At 37.9% G+C, this 25833-nt stretch overlaps 4 protein-coding genes across 17 annotated transcripts in view; 3 read left to right on the top strand and 1 right to left on the bottom strand.

Annotated features, from left to right (window-relative positions):
* Nucleotides 1-184: 184 nt before the first annotated feature.
* Nucleotides 185-5365, top strand: LOC100679269 (zinc finger protein 423). The gene is made up of 12 exons (XM_031931487.2): nucleotides 185-339; nucleotides 653-776; nucleotides 865-948; nucleotides 1039-1161; nucleotides 1233-1337; nucleotides 1398-1439; nucleotides 1523-2470; nucleotides 2541-2708; nucleotides 2796-3176; nucleotides 3254-3625; nucleotides 3703-4315; nucleotides 4390-5365. The coding sequence occupies exons 2-11, from the start codon at nucleotides 734-736 to the stop codon at nucleotides 3753-3755; spliced, it is 2319 nt and encodes a 772-aa protein (XP_031787347.1). The 5' UTR covers nucleotides 185-339; nucleotides 653-733; the 3' UTR covers nucleotides 3756-4315; nucleotides 4390-5365.
* An 11-nt stretch (nucleotides 5366-5376) lies between these two features.
* Nucleotides 5377-14353, bottom strand: LOC100123599 (aldo-keto reductase family 1 member A1). 6 transcript variants are annotated; one of them, XM_031931494.2, is made up of 8 exons: nucleotides 7221-7488; nucleotides 7086-7142; nucleotides 6805-6904; nucleotides 6568-6732; nucleotides 6290-6493; nucleotides 6119-6235; nucleotides 5662-6050; nucleotides 5377-5596 (listed from the first exon to the last, which is right to left on the bottom strand). In XM_031931494.2, coding segments are annotated over exons 2-8 (1008 nt in total). In that variant the 5' UTR covers nucleotides 7088-7142; nucleotides 7221-7488; the 3' UTR covers nucleotides 5377-5565. The 6 variants fall into 6 exon arrangements, with proteins under 6 accessions (XP_031787354.1, XP_016841068.1, XP_008207234.1 ...); XM_016985579.3 differs by having other exon boundaries at nucleotides 7291-7456; XM_008209012.4 differs by lacking the exons at nucleotides 7086-7142; nucleotides 7221-7488 and adding an exon at nucleotides 14203-14353.
* LOC100123604 (zinc finger protein 729-like) lies at nucleotides 8937-13008 on the top strand. 3 transcript variants are annotated; one of them, XM_003426638.4, is made up of 9 exons: nucleotides 8937-9491; nucleotides 9868-9935; nucleotides 10047-10163; nucleotides 10241-10426; nucleotides 10500-10649; nucleotides 10737-11117; nucleotides 11197-11565; nucleotides 11645-12472; nucleotides 12557-13008. In XM_003426638.4, the coding sequence occupies exons 2-9, from the start codon at nucleotides 9872-9874 to the stop codon at nucleotides 12847-12849; spliced, it is 2388 nt and encodes a 795-aa protein (XP_003426686.1). In that variant the 5' UTR covers nucleotides 8937-9491; nucleotides 9868-9871; the 3' UTR covers nucleotides 12850-13008. The 3 variants fall into 3 exon arrangements, with proteins under 3 accessions (XP_003426686.1, XP_016841045.1, XP_008207230.1); XM_016985556.2 differs by lacking the exon at nucleotides 8937-9491 and adding an exon at nucleotides 9636-9750 and having other exon boundaries at nucleotides 10244-10426; XM_008209008.4 differs by lacking the exon at nucleotides 8937-9491 and adding an exon at nucleotides 9637-9750.
* Nucleotides 13307-25833, top strand: part of LOC100677980 (F-box/LRR-repeat protein fbxl-1-like) — a 36585-nt gene continuing 24058 nt past the window's right edge. The window contains exons 1-9 of one of the 7 annotated variants that reach the window (XM_031931489.2): nucleotides 14261-14374; nucleotides 14470-14550; nucleotides 14666-14755; nucleotides 14847-14998; nucleotides 15088-15197; nucleotides 19662-19763; nucleotides 19857-20356; nucleotides 20440-20746; nucleotides 20825-21498. In XM_031931489.2, coding sequence (XP_031787349.1) covers nucleotides 19673-19763; nucleotides 19857-20356; nucleotides 20440-20746; nucleotides 20825-21399 — 1473 coding nt within the window. In that variant the 5' untranslated portion in view covers nucleotides 14261-14374; nucleotides 14470-14550; nucleotides 14666-14755; ... (1 more) ...; nucleotides 15088-15197; nucleotides 19662-19672 and the 3' untranslated portion in view covers nucleotides 21400-21498. Of the gene's footprint in view, nucleotides 13537-13714; nucleotides 13812-14260; nucleotides 14375-14469; nucleotides 14551-14665; nucleotides 14999-15087; nucleotides 15198-19661; nucleotides 19764-19856; nucleotides 20357-20439; nucleotides 20747-20824; nucleotides 21499-25833 lie in introns of those variants that run through there. The other 6 variants (XM_031931488.2, XM_003426639.3, XM_031931490.2 and 3 more) reach the window with 6 other exon arrangements.

Raw genomic sequence — 25833 nt, 5'->3', positions numbered from 1 at the left:
CAAAACATAGATAATATTGTAAAGTTGATATTAAGAAAAATTAAAAAAATTAATTCACACGAAAATAAAGTCGGTTAGCTTAGTTATTAATCGCTTTTCGATTTGGTTATCGTCGGTAAAGTAGATGTAATGTTTACCGACTAGCCGTGGATTGACCGCTGTTTATTATTGTTTTGCTGGTGAATTGTTGTCGTGATCTCAAGCGTTGTATATGTTAATAATATATTTGTTATAATATTAACAAAAATTGGAAGTTGTCTAATACTTATCATCATCAAATGTAATAAAGGAAGAATATCACTGATACAATCATTGCTTTTCGGATGCTTTGAGTTAGAGGTAACCTATGTTATTCTAGAAATCATTTTCAGTTTATATTTGCCATAATTGTGATGCTTAGCTATATAGTTTTTTACGCCTTAGTAAATATTGATAAATAAATATCATAATTTCATATCCTCGTGCACTTTTTGGTTCATTATTGATAGTAAAATCAACGAATATAATCTACTTTTTTCTGGAAGCTAACCTTGAAATTAGTGAAGGTTACAGTGTAATTTAAAGTTAATAATAAACACTGCTTAACAATAAAATTATCATATAATTTCATTGTAACTCTTGTTAACTATTTATGTTGCGATACTATTTTTAGATACAATCGTTTTATGGTTATTATAACCATTTGTTGCTTTTTTACCTACAGGACATAATAGATACTTCTTGGAAGACAAAAATGAATAAAAATAAATATCAAACTACTTCAGCAAAAGGATTAGGTAAGAAACTCAAGTCAGGGTTTTTGTTGCAAAATAATTTAACATTTTTTAGAAATTAATTTGACTGATACTTAAAAAATTTTTTTAGATCCTTTAGAAATAAAACAAGAAATTTCTTTCGATGATGAAAGCATTGAAATAAAGAATGAACCAGTAGAGATGGACATATCTTGTAAGTTTTTCTTTAAAATTCTAGTGCTTATCTAAAAATCAATTTTGAGAAGTCAATTCTTTAATGATATTTTAAAATGTTCAAATACAGTTACCAGCTCATCAATTTACAATTCATCCCAAACTGATGATACATATGTTTTGGATGAAGAGTATTTTGATTCTGAATCAGAGAGTAATCCTCTATTAGATCAAAGTGAAAGTTATCCTCCAGGTGATTAACCCTTAATCTTTAACCAAAAATACTATCATGGATGGTTAACAAATTATTTTGTTATATTTTAGGTATTGCTAGAATAGTTGATATAAACGATTTACTACAAAATAAAGATACCATATCTTATTCAAATACATTATCACCTAAGAGAGAGCCTACTTCACCTATACCAGGTAATTTACAAAATTACAATTTTCTTTTCAAATTTATGATACATAAATTATTTGTTTTAGAAAACCTTCATATAAAAATTAAAAAGCAGCCACCTTGTGGAAGTAAGTATTTGAAAAATATGTCATTATCTTACAATATTACTCGATTTGTATGCAAATATAATCTTATATACTTCATTTTTTAGACTGTATGAGAAATATTGAACATTTTTGTACAGTTTGTAAAAAGTCATGGGATTATCACAAAGATACAACACTGTGCTCCAATTGTGAGTCAAACTTGAAACTTCAATGTAAAATATGTCACAAGCGATTTAAATTTCTAAACAAAGTGCATCAATATGTGTTACAAGCCAGCAAAAAAATGAATCTGCTATCACGTAAAAAACAGCAAGTGACATTCACATGTGAAAAGAAACAAAACTTTGTTTGTTCCAAATGTAAATATCAAACAACTCAAAAAGAACAGTTAATAGAACATATGGAAAAATTACATGGGCAAACTGTTGTCACAAATTTACATAAATCTGCAGCAACAACTTCAGATAATTTAACTATATCGACTACTGTATCCGACAAATCAATTAATTCAAACTTATCTTATCTGGATAATTTACTCAACACATCTATTAATATGCAAAATCTATTACAAGAAGTTGCTGAAGTTAAAGTATCTAAGAAAAGTAAAAAATCAAAAAAGCCTGAAATAATAAACTTCAATGAAGATGATGATCAGTATATTGAGTTATTCTGCTTAGAATGTAAAAAGACTTGTAAAAAAATTGTGTATGATGAAATTGTAAAGCCAGTTTGTCGAGAATGTCAAAAGTTAATGTGGTATCGGTGTACTTTATGCGCAAGCAGGTATAAGTTATTACAATTTGTTCGTCTTCATGTGAATCGTGTTTGTTGGCATCGAATGAACGGGCCAAAATTAAACTGTACACATTGTGATTATAAAGCAGAGGTAAAATCAAGGCTTGAATATCATATCAAATCTGAACACCTGCCTAAAAATTGCCCTAAGTGTAACATAGAAGTCGAGAACGCAGCTAGCTTAAAAGAGCATTTAATGCAATGCACAGCAATTAAGTTGAACAAACATGCACATGCAGTGGCAAAGCCATCACAAGGTATTTCATCACCTCTTCTAAAAAATCATAGAAAATAATACATCTTTATCATACATTTACAAACTTTCAGAACCTGATTTAGATGATGTTCCATTAATTTTTCGACAAAGTAAATTGATGTTAAAAAATTATCTGCACGAAAAGCTTCCTATAGATAACGATGATAGTTACAAAATTATAGAAAACGATCCTGCAGTATTAATGAATGAAATACATAAAGTACCTTTAAAAGACAGCCGTAAGTTTAATCTTATGCATCATCATATAACAAAATTTATTATTTTTGTGGTGTGAAAAATTAGAAATTATTTATTTTTTATTGCAGACGAAAATGGATGGAGTTCTTTAGTTGATTATTATTGCGTACAGTGTGACGTGGAAACAAAAAAAAAGTTTTCCAAGTTCAGACCAAGATGTCCAAAATGTAAAGATAAGTATGATTATCGGTGTACGAGTTGTGAACGACTATACGGGGGATATTACAGCATTTGTAAGCACGTTAAACATGAGTGTCAAAATCGTTTTGTAATGGGATGTAGTTTATGTGACTATACCAGTGCAAGAAAGTATATTCTTCTGAATCACATAAAAAATAAGCATGCTATTTACAAGTGCTTGAGATGTAACAGTAGATGTGAGGGTTATATATCATTAAGGAAACATCAATCAATTGACTGTAATATTGATAATCCTCACGGGCCGATGCGTAAGAATAATAATCTTTGTATTGCTTACAAAAATTATAATTTCATACAACCGAATAATAACGGATCCATTTTACAGATCTCAAAAGACTCATTGCTCTGTTTTGCAAATATTGCCACAAGAGATCATTAGGGCTCGGTGACAATAACAAATTGGTATCTTGTGAAAGGTGCACAATGATTATGAATTTTCAATGTTTAAAATGTAATGAATTATTTGATGACCAAGAAGTTACATATAAGCATGCGAAAGAAGAGTGCAAGCCAACTTTTCTGTGTGATAAATGCGATTATAAAGCGTATATGCAGTATGATCTTGACGTTCACGTTAAGTACGTGCATACCTTTAGAAAATGTCAAGACTGTGGAGTTCAGTTCAGAGATGAATATATATTTAGGTTGCATCTTAAAGAAGAAGCAAAAAAGAAGAAAATACTAAACAATCACTTAGGTAATTTTTTTGCACATGTATCATACTTTTGAGATTTAAATCACTGCTTACGATTTTAATTTAATTTTTGCTTTTAGAAGACGAAGTACTTCCGAAGCCTAAAAAACTTTTAAGAAGTAAGAAGCAGTGAAAGTAAAAGTAAATGAGCTTTATAATGATTATTGTATTTAAAAGTAAAAACACGTAATGACAAACTGCTGATTAGATATTTCTCTAAAGTTTTACAAGTCCCCAGGTGCGTGCAAGTTTTTTCCAGAAAATTTCGTTAAACACGTTTAAATTATTAAAATCGTTGGTATCGAATGCAACTAATATTATCAAAAGTGTTAATATTGAAAGAAAACCACCGAACAAGCTTTTTGGAACCTCCTGATATGCGTTTGAAACACCGTATCGGAAATTCATAAAAGCGAGTGTCCCTATAGCCGCTCCTTCAAACTAATTCTAGAATGTGGAAGGGGAATTTTCGAAGGAGGGAGGTCCTGAGTCTTTGACATCCTCTGCAGGACTGTCGTCAATCATTTTCAGCACTGGCATAACGCTGATAAGTTCGACCGCTTATTGATCTCTCGTGTGTCGGTACATTCAGAGCTGATATTGAATTTGTGAACCGTTGCTAGAAGCTTCTAACGGTCGAGGTCGTTCGTCGATTTTCAAGATAGTTAGCGGTCGAGACACACGGCATCACCGGTAACTAGTCACTATTTACTTGACACCATATAAACTGTGAACATATTCTCATAAAAACAAGAAATTCATTGCAGGATTCTCCGTGACAGACATTTGAAAAAAGCATTGTGGATTTTTCATTCGAAATGAACACTACGTCCGATAGTCCCAATGATACTTCAGAAGCACCTAAAGTTCCTAATGTACCATGGAAAACTTTCATAGACGAACGTCCGTGTGTAATACCTACGATTGTAAACCACAATCGGCATTCTGGACTCTTATCGAATTACTACAATTTGACAAATTCTTACCAGCCGTTAAGGATGATTGAATATTTTTCGAAGTCAATTTCGAAACCCCAACAAAGTGCCGTTTCAACTACGTTTCCTACAACGCCATTCTGTCCAATTCCAAAGGAACAAGTTCTCAAACTGCCGCAGAATCATGATCGACCAAATGCAGTCTATAACAATCCGCTATTTAACTTCCGTCAAAGTGTCGTTTCAACTACGTTTCCTACAACGCTATACTGTCCGATTCCAAAGGAAAAAGTTCTTGAGCAGCCGCAGAATCGTGATTGACCAAATGAAGTCTATAATAATCCGCCATTTAACTTCCGTCAAAGTGTAACCGATTCGTATATATACCAAGTACCGGTGTTCATAAATGGCGTAAACGCGAAAAACAGCTTCTAACGAGGCACCGACGCCTGACGATAGCGAAATCAATTTGAATAAATACGAGCTTCCAGTGCTCGAAAGCGATGCTGCGACGAACAAAGAGAACAGCGATCCTTTAGATTCATCAGCGAACTGGGATTGTAAGAAAAAAAGAGCTTCGACGAAGGAAAATTTGAACGACTTATTGGTTAAACTGACGATAGATAAAGATGAAATCGACGAGAAAGATGATTCGACGGAGTACTATAAGCAGAAGAAGCCGCAGTGAATTATGTTTGACGATTGACTTTTTTCACGAATTAGTAAACTCATTTTAAGAGATAGACTGACCAGAATGTGCATGATTAAATTATTATTTTTAAGTAATAAATGGTTTTTACAACGAAAACTGACTTGAAATATTTTGGTGTGTGACATCTTTATTGAAAATAATACAATCCTCTCGTTTATTAAAAATTTACAACGTATGCGCATAGGTTATATCTTATAGTCTTACTTTATAAATTGATGCTCAAACTCTGTGTAACATTTCAGAACAAAATCAAACCTCAAACTAGTGATATCAGCATCTAAAGTCCACGCCGCCTTCTAAAAAGGACATTCCGGGTGATTCTCGCATCTGAAGAAAAAGAAAAACACCTCGAATAACAAATAAAAGGCGTCTCGAAAATACACCAAACTCACCCCTCGATAATACGCGAAAAGCTAAAGATCCGGCCATCGTCGCCCTGATCAAGCTCATCTAGCTGCTGCATCTCGTCGTCGCTAAGCTCGAAATCGAATATATCGATGTTCTGAGCGATTCTCTCGGGATTCGTGCTTTTGGGTATGACAACGAGGCCAGTTTGCACCTGATGACGAAGCAGAATCTGGGCAGGCGTCTTGTCGTGCGCCTCGGCTATGGCCTGTACCACTTGGTGCTCGAGTAAGCTCGTCTGGATCAAGCTGCTGTCGGTTTTCATGGAGTTGGTCGTGCCGGGTGAGCCTAAACTGCTGTAGGCCGTGACGACGATGTCGTGCTTGGCGCAGAACTCGCGGAGAGATCGTTGCTGGAAGTAGGCGTGTAGCTCGACCTGAAAAATTGTTGTTTCGGAGGATATAATGAACCGTTTAAAAGCGATCGTTTACGGGATTATTATACCTGAAGGTTGCTTGGCTTGATTTCCGAGTTCTCGATAATGTTCAAAATTTGAGCTTCGGTAAAGTTGCTGAGGCCGATCGATTTTGCCAAGCCGTTCTCCACCTGAGCTTCCATTGCCTGCGAGGTTTTTAATTAATCGAAATGAAGTTAATTTTCGAAGCGCAAATTTACCTTCCACGTCTCGAGGTGATCGGTATCCATATCCAGCACGACGTTTCCGTCTTCGTCTCTCGCCGATTTATGCTCCTCTTCGTCCTTGACGAAAGCTATCGGTGCGTGGATCAAGTACATGTCGACGTAATCCAAGCCGAGTCTCTCCAAAGACAGCTTGAGGTAAGTTTCGACGTCCGAAGCTCGGTTACCGAAAAATGGTAACTGGAATTTAAAACAAATTGCATAAACTTTACACAGTAGAGAATATTGTAAAAAAAATTATTAAAATATAGTACCTTAGTCGTGATGAATAAATTTTCGCGCTCGTTACCATCGTCGAACCACTTTTTCAGACTACGGCCGATGGCCTCTTCGTTCTCGTAAATAAAAGCAGTGTCTATGTGCCTGTAGCCGCAGTCCAAGGCGGCCGTGACCGCATCTTCTACATCTTCCTCGTTTAACTTGAAAATTATTCGGAAAGTTTGTTATTATTGTGACGTGAGCATGTAATGACTGAAATAATGCCCTCTTACCTGCCAAGTGCCCAGTCCCACAACTGGCATCTCATGACCGGACGAAAGCGTTATAGTCGTTGCCATATCGAAGTCGCAGAAGTAGTAGAAGGAAAATTGCCTGCGATTCATAATTGATGAGCATCATAAGTAATTAAATATTTCTGAAGCGCTGAATAATTTTGTATCTTGTAATAACTCTCGTTGGAAAATTATCAGTTTATTGTTTTACAAAAAATTTCACATCCGCGCGTAAATTCGTAATTCTACTAATGTGTACACGATTTACGTGCATTACTCACATGCAATATCGCCTATATTCAATTGTTAATCGATCGAGGCGTTATAGAACAACTATTCTGAAATAAAATAATATCAAATAAAAACGAATTGCCTGAGCATAATCAAAATTTTTCTCCTATCAATAAACACTCAACAGCGTTTTAGCCAAAATTGACGCGCGCTGACATTGAATTCGCAGTGACCTTGAAATCTATCCTCACTGACCTTCAGAGATGGAACTGCAGAGAGAGCAAGAGCTTTAACAGGTGGTTCCCGCGGGGACACTACTGCGGCGCACTGCACACAAAACTTGTATTCAAACGAGCCGAAGCTTGCGAATGCAAGTCGCGGTATGAAAAAGGACACGTCGATTCGTCCTTAGCCGCAGCTGCAAGTGTTCTCGCTCTCTCTCTCTCTCTCTCTCTCTCTCTCTCTCTCTCTCTCTCTCTCTCTCTCTCTCTCTCTCTCTCTCTCTCTCTCTCTAATCATCACCTAAGTCGCTCGTTTCCAGGCAACAGACTGACCAAACACACGTGTCCGCTGATTTTTTTTTGCCGCATTTTCCAGGACCTTGTCGATATATCGAGCGCGAAAATGCACGTGTGGGTGCAGGGCCATCTATCGATCCTTTATGCCTTGCGTGCAGGGGAAAGTGAGTTTTGAGTTGTATGCGTGCGCTGAAAGATCGATGGCTTTATCGACGTTCTTTTCTTCCATGATTCGAAATTTCGTCCTATGGAGAAATACGTAAATTCGTAGTGATCGTTTAGTCGTAGGTTATTGCGGGGATAGGAATCTTTCATGGAATTTTATTGCCTGAAAGTGTGCTGATTCGTGAAATTGGTAGGTTGGAATGACAATGTTGTTATCGCTATTGGAAATATAATAAGCTGGGTAATTGCACTTCGGTTCGCACTTATTCAAAATTAGGACGAAATTGTACGATTGCAGGCATTTTTAAACATTTGTTTATTTTGGAAATTCATACATCTATTTAATAAAAAAAAAATTTTTAATTTCCTATATTTTTCTAATTAGCATAATGAGGTATATATTGTTGCAGCATTTTCATGCAATAATAATTTTATCGACGCATACAAATATTATGTCGGGATTAGCAAACAAATTGGAAAATATTCGTAATTTTCATATTGAATTAAAAAAAAATTCAAAACTGTAGCGCGAATACTATTAGAATATTGATGCAGCGCTTTGCTAAGCTTATACTGTTATGTAGAATTCATCAATGCATAAGGTAACGCATAATGCATGTCCCCGTACTGCACGTCGATAAGTCAGATCCCAGTAGGATGACGTTTTTCAAAAAGCAGTCGGTAAAGTGGTTCACCTCTAATTTTTTTACCGCACACGCGCATTGTTTTATTTTAAATTATTAAAAAATTAAAAAAAAAATTATAGTACTCTTCTAATTAAAAATGTCCACATCGAAAAATTCAAAGACATTCGGAACACGCGCGATGGCGATCTCGCGCCCGGCGCGCGCGAAAAAGCGCAAAAATCGAATCTCGTCCAGGCGGCCGTGCTCGCGAGGGTGATCGATGAAGTCTGACCGAAGAATTCTCTAATCGACGATCGACTCCCTCCCGGGGCTTGTTATACCTATATATATATATACACACACACACAAGCCAAGTCCCGTACAGTATCACGCGCATACATCTCCGTCCTTCTGGTCCCGCATTTGTTACTTTCGGTCCTGGATATCTATATATAAAATACGATGGGCCGAGGTGATAATAATTTAAAATGTACAAACGATCGATGGGTCGTTCTGACGTTCGCGAAAGTTGACCGTTCAATTGCTACCTGCGCTCTCTGCGTGTCGGTGTGGTAGTAAATGTACGCGCGAGGATAATCGTGCTTTTGTTTTGCTTTGAACGTCTGATGATGAGATAAGGATCTCCTCGTAGCGGGTATTGAGACGTTTGGAGAGGAGAGACGGTGTGATGCTGCAAGTTTTGAATAACACACTCGTTATACAAATTTGGGTTCGATTATAGAATGCTGCTTAATAATGAGGTGTTCGACTGGCTTAAAAGAGAATTATCTCAAATTACTGGACGCAATTACGTAATTAAGAAAAGGTATCCGATGCACGAGTTTAATAGGAGTAAGAGCAAAACAAAACATCATCAATTCCTAATAGCAGACGACGCAGCAACAGCGTGAGAGAGAGAGAGCGAGAGAGAGAGAGAGAGAGAGAGAGAGAGAGAGAGGAGAGACGGAGCGACACTCTCATTTGTCTTCACTTCAAAAGTGTCCTCCGCCCGAGTGAGTTCTTTTGTTTCCGCACTGACTGACGACAGCGCGATAATACCGGCATGCGATGACAGGATCACTCGTGCTATTATAATAAGCAATACAGGAATTTTTCATCCCGAAATCATCCTTTGCGTGGATTGCTGGTGAGTTTTGCTGATACTTCTTTGTTTGTTATTCCGAGTAGGTAAATATTGACGGGACAAAGAGATTCCAGTGCTGTGTACTTTTGTTTTGATCGGGATTTAGTGCGGATTAGCATACTATATGTCAGACTGTTCAACGATAATGTATGAACAAGCGATACATCGAAATTATAAGACGAAAATATAGTTGTGTCTAAAACATCGGCATGTTGCGATTTTCTGCGAATACACGTGTATTCTATAGGACGTGTTATGACTTGTAATAGGAGTAGAGGGATCAAAGAACGATAACGCCGTGCTATCTCGGCACTTTTTTTTGTTCAGTTTTTTCGTTTTCCTAAATTCTTGGGATACTTATAAAATATGCCATTTTCAGATTCATGGAGATTGATTATTGCGGGGCCGTCGCTACTCCGAGTACGCAGGATGACGATAACTTACCAGGTGGTTATATTTGCTTCAAATATTTGCAAAAAATTATCGCTATATAATCTATCCTACTGGCTCGTTTGAAATAAGAAATAAAATTTATGAAATTCGTGTTTATCTTTCAAGATGATGCCCTTTTCGATTCTAACGACGCGAAATACGTAGCCGAGTTGAAAACTTTTATATCGTCGGAAAACGCGATGAATTACCGCGATGAAGAAATTATGCCCGACAGTACCACAGGTAAAATTGGAAATAGATTATGAGTTTTTTTTTAATTATATAAATATAATAATCATTCGCAATAATTTTTATTCCAGAAGGATACGCTATTTTGCTCTCAGAAAACAGTAATAATGACGATAAAATTGAAAGCTCTATCAGTTTTGGAGAATATTGCAATAATAAAAATGGTACTGAGGGCGAAAATATTCAGGAGATTGATATCAAAGAAGAAGAAGAAGTTGATGATGTTATAATGGTTTCTAGTCAAGGTCATTCTAATGGTATAAAAATTGATTTAAAGTATTCTAATAATCAATCTTCTTATAATAACTGTCATAATTATTTAAAATGTAGAAGCTATTGAAATGACGGGTGATGGAAGTGCAGAAAACTTGATGCCCAGACAAAGACTTCATAATGAGACTCCTATTATTGATGAAAATAATGCTGAAAAAAATGACATTCGCAATGCAAATAATTTCATTAATCGACAGAGGAGGAATGGTATTATAGAATTATTATAGAGCACATTTGCAATTTTATAGTTTTACGTATGGCATTTTTATAATATACTATTTTTTTATTTTTCAGAGATATTGAACTTTCTTCGAATGTATTGCACCGAATGCATTAATGTAGGCATAAATAAGGGTCTTCCAGGGCCAAAAAGAAAATGTGTTAAATGTAACAGAATGTTGAGGTTTAAATGCTTGAAGTGCAAAGAAAGATTTAAAAAATATCACACTGCTTATCAGCACGTGAAGTTTAGGTGCATTCATGAAACGCTTTTAAAATGCTTCAAGTGCAATTACACGACGCTAGACGAACGCAACTTAGCGTATCATACGAAACAGTATCATGACAATAATCAATGCTCAAAATGTGGTGAAAAATTCGAGAATTATGCAACATTGAAGAAACATCGAATACACCAATGCAAATTCAAAACTCTGAAAATTAAAAAAAAATTAGGTAACCAGTTTTTTCAAATATATTCTGTTAATATAACATATCGATTACAAAATGCTAATCGATGATAAAAATTTTGTAGATGTTTACAGTAATATGGAACACTTTTGCGAGAAATGTGATAAAATCATATCAAAAGGGCAACGTACATTTTATAAAAAATGTGAAGATTGTTTCCAATACTCATGTATGCGATGTACAAATTGTAAGCTTCTTTGCAGGAATAACATGGCTGCTTATACACATTTAAAATTTAAATGTCCAGCCTTCGCGTTAAATTGTCATCATTGCAATTATAAAACATCAGAAAACTCAGTCCTTGAAAAGCACCTACAGGATTTACACTTGCCTAAAAAATGTAAACTATGCAACATCGTATTAAGTGGTAAAATATCATTAAAACGACATATGCTTGAACTTCACAAAAAGCAAAAAGTTACGATGAACGCAGGTAATGTATTAATAAGCTTGCTGCAAATTAAATTTTAGTGATTTATCATAGTATTTAATTTTTTTTTTTTATTTTTCAGTGAAGAACAGTTGGCTTGAAACGTTTTGTTCGAAATGTGACAACATTTTGGAGAGAAATAATCAAACAACAGAAAAATGTTTTGATTGCACATCAGATAAAGTCTTGTATCAGTGCAAGGTTTGCTTAAAGAGATATGCTTATAAATCTAGTATATATAGCCATTACTACACTGTACATAGGACATCTGATAAGAGAAAAAAAAGCGCTTGCATAAAATGCTCTATTTGTGAAAATATTATTCCTCTGAAAGGCCTTCGCAAGCACATGAAAACAACTCACACTATTATAAATTGTAAAAAATGTGGTGTGAAATGTGAAAATTATGATTTTTGGATGAAGCATAAAGCAGAGCAATGTAGCTCCAAGGACGATGACTTTGTCAAATGTTCTATATGTGATTTTTTAACCACAAACAAAAATTTATACAAGCATATTAAGTATCAACATACTGCTATTGATTGTCAAAGGTGTGGAACGAAATTAGAGAATTCCACCAAATTAGAAGAGCACCTTCGCAATGAATGTGTTTTTAGAGACAAAGCTACCATTAGGTGTCCTACATGCAATACTTTATTGAAAAGGAAAAATTTTAATAAACACATGTATGAAGTTCATACCTTTGATGTTTATCATAACGTGACCCAAAGTGATGGTAATAGTCACAACTGTACTTTGTGTGGTTGCATATTTTTTACAGCTAGGGAACTCACAAAGCACATTAAATACGTTCATGATACTTGGACATGTTCTCAATGTGGTATGAAATGTGACGACTATTATTGTATGAGAAGACATCAGGCCTACGAATGCAGTTCCAACAACAATTGTAAGTACTACCATCATTATTCTGCGGAACATTTTTGACTTTTCATGAAAAATTAATTTATTCTAAAAATACAAATTTTTACAGGTAAAAAAACAGATAATATCAATGTCTATTGTTCAGAATGTTGCGAGTCTGCGAAATTGATCTATGCTTTGAAAGTATCAAAATGTTCAGTTTGTCAAGGTGTGCTCCAATATCAATGTGGAACATGTAGGACCAACTGTAAGAATTACAAAAATGTGAAAGCACACATAAGAAAAGTATGTAGTGAGAAACCATCCTTGTCTTGTCCATACTGTGATCACAAAGAGAAAACAGAGTCTCTTTTAGAAATACACATAAAAAAGTGTATTAATAGTAACCAGAGCATTACATAGATTTTACCTTGTGTTTGTATGAAACTTACAAACATGTAGTTTAATATTAGAAAAATTATATTTTTTAATAAAAAGAAACGTTATGTCAAATACCGTAATATCACCTTGTATTGATACAAAATTAATAAATATTTTTGTCAATCTATATCTATAGAAAAAGTCGCACATTTTATTTTTGCGATTGAACAAATTGGGAATTTAATTAAAATTTTCCGTTATACATCGCCACTTGAATGCGCGCGCACACACACACACACACACACACACACACACACACATATATATATGCACTCGAGAAGAACGTTACAAATCTATACATATATATATATAAGTACATATCTCCAAGTGCAGGCTCGTTCAGCTTAGTAGACATACAAGTAGGCCGCTAATTTTCCGTCCTTTTTTTCCCGCGCGGTCGCGAGTCTTGACAAGTTTTTCGCAGTTCAGCGAGCAGTTCAGTCGCAGTCGTGGATGCCATATCTTGTGCATCTCCCGGAATCTTAAAGTTCCGTATCATTTTAAATTAATCAGTTTACGTTTGTCAGTCGTAGTACTGATTACACAGTGTACTTTTCCGATAGACATTAATCAGTGGAGATATGAGGAATCGTAGAAAAATGAACGAGCCGAAAGCAGCGAAGCAAAAGGTGATCGATGGATGCAAAGAGAAAGCCTGCAGCGACAAAGGTCAGTTTGATTTTTTACTAATTACATATGCTAAGATTCGATAAATTCACGATGAACAGGCAAATGCGATGCTTGTACGTATATTTTCGAAAGCTAACGAACTCTCGCGATATTTGCACCGAGAAACGACCGTTACACCCTTGCGCACGCTCGCGATTCTCGCGCGATGTAAACAAAGGAGATATTCCCGGAAGAGACAAGTGCAACACGAGGCGCTGTGTGCTATCGATACACACACACACACACACACTTAGCCCGAAATACAATTATTTTAGGTATAATACTTTCAATTACTTAATTATTAATTAAGCTTTTGCGACGTTCAGGCTATTAAGTGTAATTATAGATTCTAAGCCCGTATGAACCATAAAAATGTGTCCTATCCCTGAAAAACAAACGGACCTTTTCACGCCCGCGCACTTGGGTCATGGCAATAAAAAAATGTTTCTCCGAGCTCGAGAAATCTTTTCCGCGTGGCGCGCACAAGTGCTTAGTCCCGTTTATAAGGAAAAAGGGGGTCTGCGCTTTTCTCCGGGGCGTTTTTATTGCTCTGTAGGCTACATAGTACTTTACGGCCGAGAAAATCCGAGCCCATGGGCGGTACTCATGTCTCGGGTGTCGTGTCGAAGTGCTGCCAGACAGATTTGCCGAGGGGTAGGTACTTACACTTAGTGCAGCAAAGGTCTCTGTTGTCGCTGCAGTGTGCCAGTCGCTGTTTTCAACGCACGGAGTGAACTTGTGCCGGCTCTCTGTTGACGCTTCGTTTAGTGATTTTGTTTGGTTGTTGCTGCGATGATTGGATATAAAAGTTTAACCGTCTGCCTGCAGATCGCAAGAGGTATTTGTTTATTATTGCTTATTCGTTGCATTAGATTTTTAAATTTTCGTTTTTTTTTCTCCCGATGATGAGTTGTGTGTTATCAATTGTTGTAGATAGACTCGACAGGATGTATTTTTACTCAGGAAAGAAAGATGCTGCGACTGGGAATGTTGAGCAGCAAACATTTCCACCAAGTAAGTTTTATCATTTTTGATACTTAGATTAGATCTTTTATTAAAATATTAAATTACAGCGATGTTGCGATTTCAATTAATCAAATCCATATTTAATAATTATTTATTCTTTCAGTCCCCAGACAGAAGACTTCTACTATATATTGTCCATCTTGTACGCATTCGTTCGACAATATGAGCCAGAAAGGGGGCAAATGTTTTATATGTAGGACAACTTTAGAGCATCAATGTGTATTTTGCTTTAGCAGATTTCCTGATTACGATACTGTGTAATGTACATAATCATAATGATGTAGATATTGGGAAGAAAAATGCTGTTCAGAAAGATCTTCAAAAACAACTAGCCTTCTTAGCTCAGCATGTGGTTTTAAACCTGACAACTATCAATTATTACAATATCATCGATTATATGGATGTCAAACAACTGAACAACAAATTCTGAAAAATGGTAAGGACTTCTTTAAGCGATTACATTTATTATACTTTCATTTGCTACATTGTGTACAATGTATACTAAAAACTAAATTATAATTTCAGCAAAGAAACCTTGCATCATTGTCAACTGCCTGAGTTGCAACTGCTCTTATCAACATGCTAAGGGACTATCGCCAGTAATGTGTCGCGAATATGATGATTCAGTGCAATTGGTATGTGGGTCTTGCGGACTTGTGCACACAAATTATTCATTTATCGAGGATCATGCAGAGGAAGGTGGATGCCATTTATATCTTACGTTACCAGTGTTATTACCCGCAGTTTACAATTCAATGCCAATTCTGACATGTATACGTTCTTTCGGGCATAAATTATCCGTATATTTATAACTTATCAGTAAAGTTACCTATGTGCAATATATACACATTTCTGCGACGACTCGTAATCCTTTTTAGCTGTATTTTGTAAAGTATGTGTTCGTCGTTTTATTCATCGTTTATCCGTCTTACAGTACTACTTTTATCGTTATAAGTTTTCGACGTGAATATTGTGTACAACACATCGTTCTATCTGTTAGAATAAGCAATCCATTTGACAGACAAGTATTGGACTCTTTTTAAATTTTTAGTATATGTATATAGGTAGCTTAATTACGCGTTCTCCGCCTTAACCAGTCACCCTAATCGGCTTATGTGCGCTTCTCGCTTTCAAAGTGGTTTGCCACTGCGCTTGGGAGACGTTAAATCCATCGCAGAACAGGAGCTTAATCCAGCAGTCTTTCATACATACTCGTAACTCGCGCTTTTGACACTTATCTGCCAATGACGTACTAATGAAACTAGTGTAATAGTTTGAGAAATTCGAAGAAGCGAATTATTAATTTTTAAGTTAAAAATGCATTGTAACACCGTCGCGAACTCGTCTTCCCTTTGTTTTGTTTTTTCGACATCTGCGCTGCGAGAGACTTCAATTCAAAAGGAAGCTCTATTAGAATAATTATAAAGACAGTTCGTATATACAAGCCATAGGGAGACATGCGTATAATTTGAAGAGAGGCAAGGTCTGACAGTAACGGGACGACTTCATCCGTATAATCAACTCATCAGAATGATCTGGGAAAGAAAAAAAAGTTTAAGTGGATTCCACGTCGGTCTAACGTTTTCTCTTCTGTATCTAAATAACAATCCGGTCTGTATGACACTCCGTTCTAATGATCAGCGAGCCGAACTACCAAGCGAGGGGCTATAAGCCTGCGTATAGCATTGAAATTGATCTCCGAATCGTTTACATATTATCAGCATTCGATCTGTATAGTTGAGATTACGGTAGCGTATATACAATCCGTCGTTTATTTTCCATTTAAAATAAGTGTCAAGCGATTCTATCTCGCTTCCCGATGATTGAAAGCGTTAAATTTATTTCAATGACTACGTCTCTCAGTCGTATATGTACTTCAACTGTGTTTAAAATTTATACGCGTTAATTTTTAAGAAAAAAATTTATATTATCATCGCGCAGGTTTATATATATATATATATATATATATATATATATATATATATATATATATATATATATATATAATATATATATATATATATATATATATATATATATATATATATATATATATATATATATATATATATATATATATATATATATATATATATATATATATATATATATATATTATATATATATATATATATATATATATATATATATATATATATATATATATATATATATATATATATATATATATATATATATATATATATATATATATATATATATATATATATATATACACACATAGCGAGCTTGTTTAAAAAGCGGACAAAGTGATAATTAGTTTCTCGATTCTTGAGAGCCGACAGCGCGAGCCGCAGTATAAATGACAAAGTGATTGAAAAGTATAATCCTAGCGGACAAGCACCTGTAAATTATCTCTTTCAGTTCTCCAAACGGGGGTACGGCCTACTGATCCCTCGACTGCGTATATCTATCTCGCTCTATTCATCAAAAGCTGCTTCTTTTCGCCCGTCTCTCGCTCACACCCACATCTCTCGGCTTCTTCTTCTTCTTCTTCTTTTGTTCGCCGTCTCTCCGCGTCCATTCACGTATATATGACGTGTGCGCCAGACACAGGTCGGATCGAATTTTCGAATTTCACACTCTACTGCGTATCAAGCGCACTACATATACTTCTCCGAGTATTAGGGCAGTATATTTTCAAAATTCCTTATTGCGAATCGAGGAAGAAAAAACACGCGCGCTATATGTACGTCGTATTTCTTTCAAAATTAAACGTTCGCCCCGCTGATGTATATACGCGAAGCCCTCCCATATTTCGGGATATGATTACGGGTTGCAGGCCGCATTAGACCGCGGCATCTAAACAAACCGCTTCCAGCGTCTACCAACAGTTTAGGGCCCGCACGGGGCGTGTTCCGCCGATATGCGCCAACTCTTTCCTCTGCTGATCCGAATTCTTCGAATACTTTTGCAACATTTTCTCCTTAAAAATTAAATCGTGCGCACTTTTTATATAATATGCAGGAACTTGCAGCTGTTGAAAATTTTTTTTCATCACCTAATAAGGAAAAAAAGAGTTCGCCGGAAGATGTATCGCTCGGCGGCGGTCCATCTCTCAGGCTATTAATTTATTCGCTGGCAAGTGCGGCCTAAGTACGGTGTAAACGTGTCCTCGAAGTGTATATACATATAAACCATACGAGTATAGGTAGAAGATGGAAGTCGATCAGTTTGCTCGATAGGAGCGTGTATGTGTGTGTGTGTGTGTGTGTGTGTGTGCATATATATAGGGGGGCGATCGACGCGCAGGTTCGCAGGTTGATTGCAGGGTGCCGGTAGTGTTTGCTTTATAAATCGTGTGTGCCGAGAGAAAGATAGAGAGAGAGAAAGAGGAGAGAATCGAGAGTGTCGAACTGGCGAACAATCGAATGCGTATATGTAAGGGAAAGACACGAAGGATGTGTGAGATACGGAGAATCGAGCTGCTGGTTATTATCGCCAACTATATATTAACTGAACTATTGTTTAGGTGTTCAATTTTGTTATAAAAAAAAAAGATTGTTATAAATTCAAAGCAAATTTTAAAAGCGTTCGATACAAACGATTTCCGATAAACCGGTGATAAAATTGTGTAATCCAAGGCGTCGGATAAGTCGGTTTATAAATTGCATCTCTCGTGCCCTATAAATCACAGCGTTTCCCAACGAAGCATAGCCCGCATTGGGATATACGGCCTCTCTTTCTCTGTCAATCCAAGATGTATAATAGCCTCGAAACAGCGCACATAGATAAAAATAAAAAAAATTCCCTTTCGCAATAACCCGTCGAAACATACCCCAAAGTACGCGCTGCAGTTTTCGCGCTCGCGCACAATTAAAATTAAGAGCTGCATCGGCGCAAGAATGCATAAAGTGCGAGCGAGCGAAGAGGGAATCTTTTTGCCCTGGGTCGTAATCGAGTTTCGAGAGAGAGAGAGAGAGAGAGAGAGAGAGAGAGAGAGAGAGAGAGAGAGAGAGAGAGAGAGAGAGAGAGAGAGAGAGAGAGAGAGAGAGAGAGAGAGAGAGAGAGAGTAAGAGAAAGAGAGACTCTGCGCGCGCGCGAGGCCCCTCATCATCATCATCATCATCATCATCATCATCGTCTCCCTCTCGGGGTGTATATAGCGTGTTTGCTCTGCAACGAGTCGAGGGGCTTCATGCGAGCAAACAAAATGAGAGCAGTCGGAACGGAGCCCGTCATTACTGGGTTATTACCTAAGTATCGGCGGAGAGATTCGCCCGGATAAAAATTTCATTCCTCTCTCTCTCTCGGCTTCTCCCTCCCTCCCTCCCTCTGAAAGGCTCTTTATTATCTCCTCACCTTAGCGCACGTTTATTCTCCCCCCGGCAGCACCGGCTTTTTCAGCCGCGAACACGTTTTATACACACACACACACACATATATATATACACACTACTTGCACACAGAGAGGGAGCGTTAAGTGCGGGAGACGTAAAACACTAATGTGCAGCGATTTTCGCGGACTGTACATGGTGTGTACCTATAGTATTTCACTCGGTCATCGATTGGCCAATTAATTTTTCTCTCATTCAGTTCTACGAGGCGCTGATGGCGCTGTTTTTAATCGACGAACGCGCGCAATATCAAACGTATATCGCGAGATTATTCTTTGTCGTTTTTTTTTGTTTCGTTCTCCGACGCCGTGGAATGCGAGCTGGCACCCGTAATTCAATAAATCACAATCCAATTTCGAGCGCGAGATATCAATCGGAGGGGCACGATCGTGTTTCGCGCGCTTCTTTTATGCTCTGATATGCTGCGAAAGTTATTCTGTATGGACAGGTATAATAACGCAAGGCAATGATTTGTCTAATGGTATGAATGAAACGCCTGATGTTTTTCTTTTTTTAAAGATTTGAAAAACTATATCGCAGGCTAAACGCAAAGAGAGACAAAAATTTTATGATAACCCTTGCTCGCTGCCTTTTTTCAGTATAAGTATATATATTATAGATAAAAATTATTGTTCCTCGAAATCATTAATATGCACAGAGATAAAATTGTGTTGAGATAACATTTCCAACTGCCAGTCGAGAAAATTCACTAACGATCTTTCCTGTGTTGATTTTTTTTAGAAGTGAAAACAATGGAAGCTTGCTTTGGATATTTGAACTGCGACTGTCTGATGCATATATTTTCGTTTCTCCCGATTAGGGACAGAGTAAATGTCGAATTAGGTAATTAAAGAAGCTCGCGATTCATTTGTTTGAATTTGTTACCCCATTTCTGAATGTGTTAATAATACGGTATATTTGATGTATTGATTCTAGTGTGCAAGCAGTGGTATTCAGCAGGTCGAGAACTGTGGAAAAGCTTCAAACAATTGGACGTGTGTAGATCTAAATGGCAGTTTAAAAACTTGAAAAAATTCAAACGTGTTGAAATGACCATGTTCAAAACAGTTCTGGAAAGATGCGGTCGTTATTTGACCGAGATAGACTTTACACATCTGAGTACGATAGATGAGGAGATCTATTTCGAGTACACTATTGATGATGATAAAATGCACGAGGACGATGATAAAAGTTTCGAGGGTATAATGGCTTTGGCGTCGAACTGCACGAACATTGAGAAACTCAGCTTATCTTCTACCGTTGTGAATTGCAATGACCAACATCTGCTGGATATTTTCAAAACGAATAAAAAGATTCGATTTCTAAACTTAATTGGCTACGGCATTCATGGTACTTGTTTTAATGGATTATCTGCACATGTGATTGAAACATTACTTATGCAGTATTGTTGCGTTCAGTCGAAACGCCTTTGTAAGGTGAGTCTTCGTATTCACTCTAAAAATTCTTTTTAAATATGGTATAAAAACAACTTTTTTTTATTTGTATATTTTATTTGTAGTTATTGGAAAGGTGTGTCAATTTAAATATCCTATCTTTAAATTGCACAAGGTCATTTAATACTAAAAATTTCGGCGACATTCTAAGATGCGTTAGTTTAGTTAATATCAAAAGTTTAAAGGAATTCCGTTTCGTGAGTTATTACGATAACAATCGAGAGACTCATCTGTATACAAGTTTTCATGTGAATACAAATTTTAAAAACTTAATAGCTATTCAAATCATGGAAGCTATGGAAGACTCGATGAACGACTTATTAATCGCATTAGGTAAACATTGTACAAATTTACGGAGAGCAAACTTTAGTGGTAATCAAATTTTTTATAGAATATTTAATATCCATATTTATTCGCGAGAGTTAAGTCTAATGAATCGATTTGTTGCAGATTGTGTAGGTGTAACAGATGATATACTTATAAATATTACGACTTTACCCAAGTTGGAGGTTTTATGCATCGATCGAATGGAACACGTCACAGATCGTTCGCTCATTTGTTTGTCCGAACATTTAAAAATATTGAAATGTTCTGACAGTCAAATCTCAGATACTGGAGTTATTACTCTATTGAACAAATCGCAAAATATCGAAATTCTAAATTTGTCGATGTGTAAAAATATTTCTAAACGAAGTGTAGATTATGCCATATGTGTCACAAAACACCGTACTAATAATATAATTTTAAACTTTTGCGTTGATCATTATTATGGAGAAAAATGTAATGTTAAAGATAAATCTCCATTATTTAGATTACACTATGAACTAACTGCAAAAGAAGAACAGTTGCACACTGGGCGTGGCTGCTCTTATATATATCCGTTTTTCAAATGCGAAAAAAATTTACTTCAAAAAAGTTGCACTTTTAACATCGACAGCAATACAGAGAAAACATTTGGCAGTTATGCTTACTACCATTTCTTCATGTGTTTTTGTCAAAGAATACCCAATGACGAAAATAATTGATTGAAAGACTTTATGTGCGGAACTATAGCTTCTATAGCATTGCATTCGTAAGCCCCGTTCGCATCATGTACAATGACATAATAAACTGTATAATCAAAACACCGAATAAGCTTTGCTCGCCCACACTCCGATCCGTTTCTCTCCACCATTCGCACATCAGAAAGCTAGAAACGCGACCATTTCATACATACAACGAGCCGACGAGCTCTGCAGATCATCGGCTCTGAGAGCGCGAGAAACTGCGTATATAATGCTCGCGCACATAAGCGGCGCATATGCATCGCAGAAGTCCGCTGAAAACTGGTAAATCGTGTTTTTAATCAGCATAAATTTCGTGGCGGCGCTTTAAAAAGACCAGAGCAGCCGTGTATAGGATACATGTGTATATATACGTATACTTTCCTCTCGGCTACCCGCTTTCAGGCTCTACACACATACGTACACGTTATACACACAGTCACGCAAGCTCGCGCGGCAAAAACGTCTCCGCGAGGTTCGCTCAGGCCAGAAATGGGCCGATCAATTTGCTTAAACAGCCGCTAATTCCCGGTTCGAGTTGGCACCTCCCTCCGATACACACACGCACGCACGCATACCCTATACGTAACGCACGCGAGCGCGTATATTATCAGAGTATGCGCTCACTCCTCCTTTTTCAGCGTAGCTTCTCATCTCGCGATCTGTATACCCGTGTATATAGTGTATACAGACGAGTGCAGCGAGCTCGGCGCGGTAATGAGCCATAATGAAGCAGCCGCAGCGCAGGGCAGCCGATCGCTCCGCGATGGAACGCGTTGAATCGAAAGGTATATAATAACACGTGTGTGCGTGGATGCAGCGCTTTTTATCACGGGGGGGGGGTGATTATTATTTTTTTTGTTTCAGTCTTTTCGTCGGGATGGGGATTACACTTTGATGCCGTTAATGCCCTTTTTTTACGAGAAGAGGTGTTTGCTTTGGTGCACATGAAATTAGGCCTGCGGAATTTTTCGAGAGTCGATGCGAGTATACGTGTTTGCGTTGGAAATTTGGGCATCGATAATTTAATTTTTTTTTTAATTTCGAATCGTCCAAGAGCTTTGTAAACAATGGACGATATCAGCGTATACGGGAGATGTGTCTCGAGTAGCGAGTCCGGCGAGTCTCCGTTAGATGGCGCCAGCAGTCCCGTGAAGCCTCGTTCATTCAATTCACAAGAGTCGCCGCGCGGCGTAGTGTATGTAATTACGCGAACGCGATCTGTCAAAGACACTTATATCGCGACAAATTGATTTGGCTAAAGTGTGCGAGAGATTAGCGCGAAACATTGTTTAAGTATTTCATAAGCGTGTCGCGATCGAACGTTATACGCTAAGCAGTACATAGCACATTTGTATCTTTGTGAAATAGATGTATACACGTGCGTGTAAAAAGTGTCACGTTACACGTACACATAGAGGCCCGCTGCAAAAGTTCGTTTTTTGGAGAAAAAAAAGTTCGATCATATCCGAATACGATTGTTTGGTAACAGTCTCTCGAATTCAGTTTCACGATTCGATTCTCTTTTAGCAGTTTTCCTTCAACGTACACACGCGGGTATTGTATGGAAATGAAATCCGAAGGGGTGAGAAAGGACTGCGCGCACGGGGGAACGCGATCCGCTGTGTATGGCGCGACGATTTTACCGAAAGGTGTGCAGAGTCCTTGCATCTAAAGGTTCTGTTTTCGCTTTCTATTCGTATACTGGATGTTGATTGTGTATAACGGAAAGTGGACTGAAACTGATTTTTTTCTCATCGAGATACATCGCAAAGTATATACAACTTTGTTTATTCAGCAAAATTGTATTCCACATTACGATATTATAATTCATGAGAATAACAATATTTACCCGAGCCATTTTATATCTTAAACCGTCGATGAATAGTCCAAACGTCGCAAACACCCCGTAATCTCCCAACGCTCGTCCCCTATATATAATACACAGCAGCCCTCCCCAAAAGTCTTCTCTCTTTCTCTCTCTCTCTCTCTCTCTCTCTCTCTCTTTCTCTCTTTCTCTCTCTCTCTCTCTCTTTCTCTCTCTCTCTCTCTCTCTCTCTCTTTCTCTCTTTCTCTCTTTCTCTCTCTCTCTCTCTCTTTCTCTCTCTCTCTCTCTCTCTCTCTCTCTCTCTCTGGAAAATAAAGCCAATCCAATATTCGCACGCCTCACTAGAGCCCGCAGCCACAGCTCGACGAATAAAAGAGCAACGACTCTATATGTATAACTATATAGACACACACCTATACATGTATACAGCGTCCGGTATAGTTTGCAGCCGCCATGTTGCCACACGAGATCTGTCCCACCCACGCACGGCGACGATGATAATATCCTCCGCCTTTCTCGCGCGAACTCGTAAGTTGTGTGTGTGTATGTATGTTACGCTTTACTCTCTTTTGCTCGCATCTATAGTACGGTCCTGCGGTTTATGGCCAGCCGCTTCTCATCGTTGGCTTGAGTGTATTTTCAGCCGCAGACGCATCAGCGGCAATATTTTCGTTGATTGAGTACTATGCACGGGCTCAAAGTGGAAAAGCATAGCCGAAGAATCAATAAAAATTCTTTACAATATAATTCAAGCGGGTCCATTTTCCCCTCGAAAATTCGACTTTATTGCAGACTTTATGCCGTCCGCATCATTACACATTATACCACTCGCATCTATATATAGCCAAAGCATTATAACCGGCGCTCAATTATAGACATGCCTCTACAACGTTTATGTATACATATAGTGTGAAAGCGGTCGGTTATCTCGGATGTGTCCTGGCGAGTCTGCTGATATAATCGCCGCGACGATAACGGCCGCTCTCCCGATGATACATCGCATCAGCGCTTGTTCGCAAGATCCTAATTACGAATTTACGGAACCGCTAAAGAATGGCTTGTAATTTTGCCCGGTGATTGGGATTACGTATATATACGCTGGAAATTTTAATGGGCTTGCCGACGCGTTTTCGAGAGGGAAATTATACTTTTAATTTATTTTGTGTGTATATGATCGCGAAAATGTTATACGGAGAGCTTGGACGAAATTTCAAAGTGCGACGCGAGATTGTACTGTTATATAGTCGTTCGACGGTATGGGAGATTGAAATTAACGTTCCGTTAAAATTGCCAGTGCCATGTAACTTTACTTACAAATACGCTTAATTGATATACAGCGATTTCGCTTTCTCTAGATGTATTAAGTAGTCGATAATTTCGATCGAGCAAAGATAAAGTCGGCTACATTGTATACACGTATATAGCTGTCGTGTGCTATTACGGAATAATTCCAAGCTGTATTTGTTTCATCGGTACACAGAGCCGCCCATTAAACCAGTGCGCTTGTTTTTTCTCAAACGTCGAGCGTATAAAATCTCGATATATAGGTGCGCTCGCAATCGAGTGGGATATATTTTTGTTTTTTGCGCCCGTCATTACGCCGGTAATCACAGCGTTGATTTGCGTTTTTGCACGATTTTTTACCCTCTAACGACAGCACATTAACGCAAAGTGTTGCAAAAACGTGCTGCGTGTGGAACTACATGAAACCGTTTATACGTATTTTATAGAGATACATTGAATGTATATCGCGTGATCCGGTACTTGCGGTTTCGCAATTACACACTCGCTCAGCTACTTGGACAATTTATTCCATTCGAGTCAAAGAACGCTCAACCTTGAACGATTCCGCCAAAGTAATGCGGCAATCTGGCGTAGGTCCAAAGGCCTAAATTTTCGTTTATATACCGCGTCGAATAAACGAATTTACATATATAACACACCGGCGACGCGACATATGCCGGAGAAAAAGTCCTCTCGCTTGAAATGTATCCCATCATGCATACATACACACTCGTTCAACAAAAGCGCTCAGCAGCAGCAGCGAAAAAGGCATCCCCCTCCCATTTCTCGCGCTCTCGGTCCATCCTCTGTTACAATAAAAGAACGAGCCAAGCAGCAGCAGCAGCAGCAGCTCGTATACACGTGTGACGAGAAACACTCCACTCTCTCTCTCTCTCTCTCTCCCCGGTGAGCTTCTCCCAGACGTATTAATTAAACGGCTCATTTTCATCGCTCGGCAAAAAAGTCGAGGGAGAGAGAGAGAGAGAGGGAACAAAGGCAAACGTGGAAGCACACAGCATCGTACACCGCGGTCCAATAACGCCCATGGCCGGGAGAAAGAGCTAATGCTTGTGCCCCCCACTTCTGCGCGGCGTCCGCCACCCGAGCCCCCCACCAGCGTCTCCCTCGGCCAATCGGCTCGCGGCGCTGGCTTCTCGCCACGCTCGAGCTGCCTCGTTAGCGACCAATGCCGAGGCCCCGGCCACGCCTGGATTATCCACGCCCAGTCGGTGCCGCCCATCGCCATCCGCGACGAAGTCGTCGTCGATGACTCCCTCGCTTCTGCTGTGGCGGTCGGTCGCGGT

Source organism: Nasonia vitripennis, chromosome 5, assembly GCF_009193385.2.
Source record: "Nasonia vitripennis strain AsymCx chromosome 5, Nvit_psr_1.1, whole genome shotgun sequence".
In the NCBI taxonomy this organism is placed as follows: Eukaryota; Metazoa; Arthropoda; class Insecta; order Hymenoptera; family Pteromalidae; genus Nasonia; species Nasonia vitripennis.
Note: the sequence above shows the minus strand (reverse complement) of the source record. Positions and strands in the feature narration are given on the sequence as shown.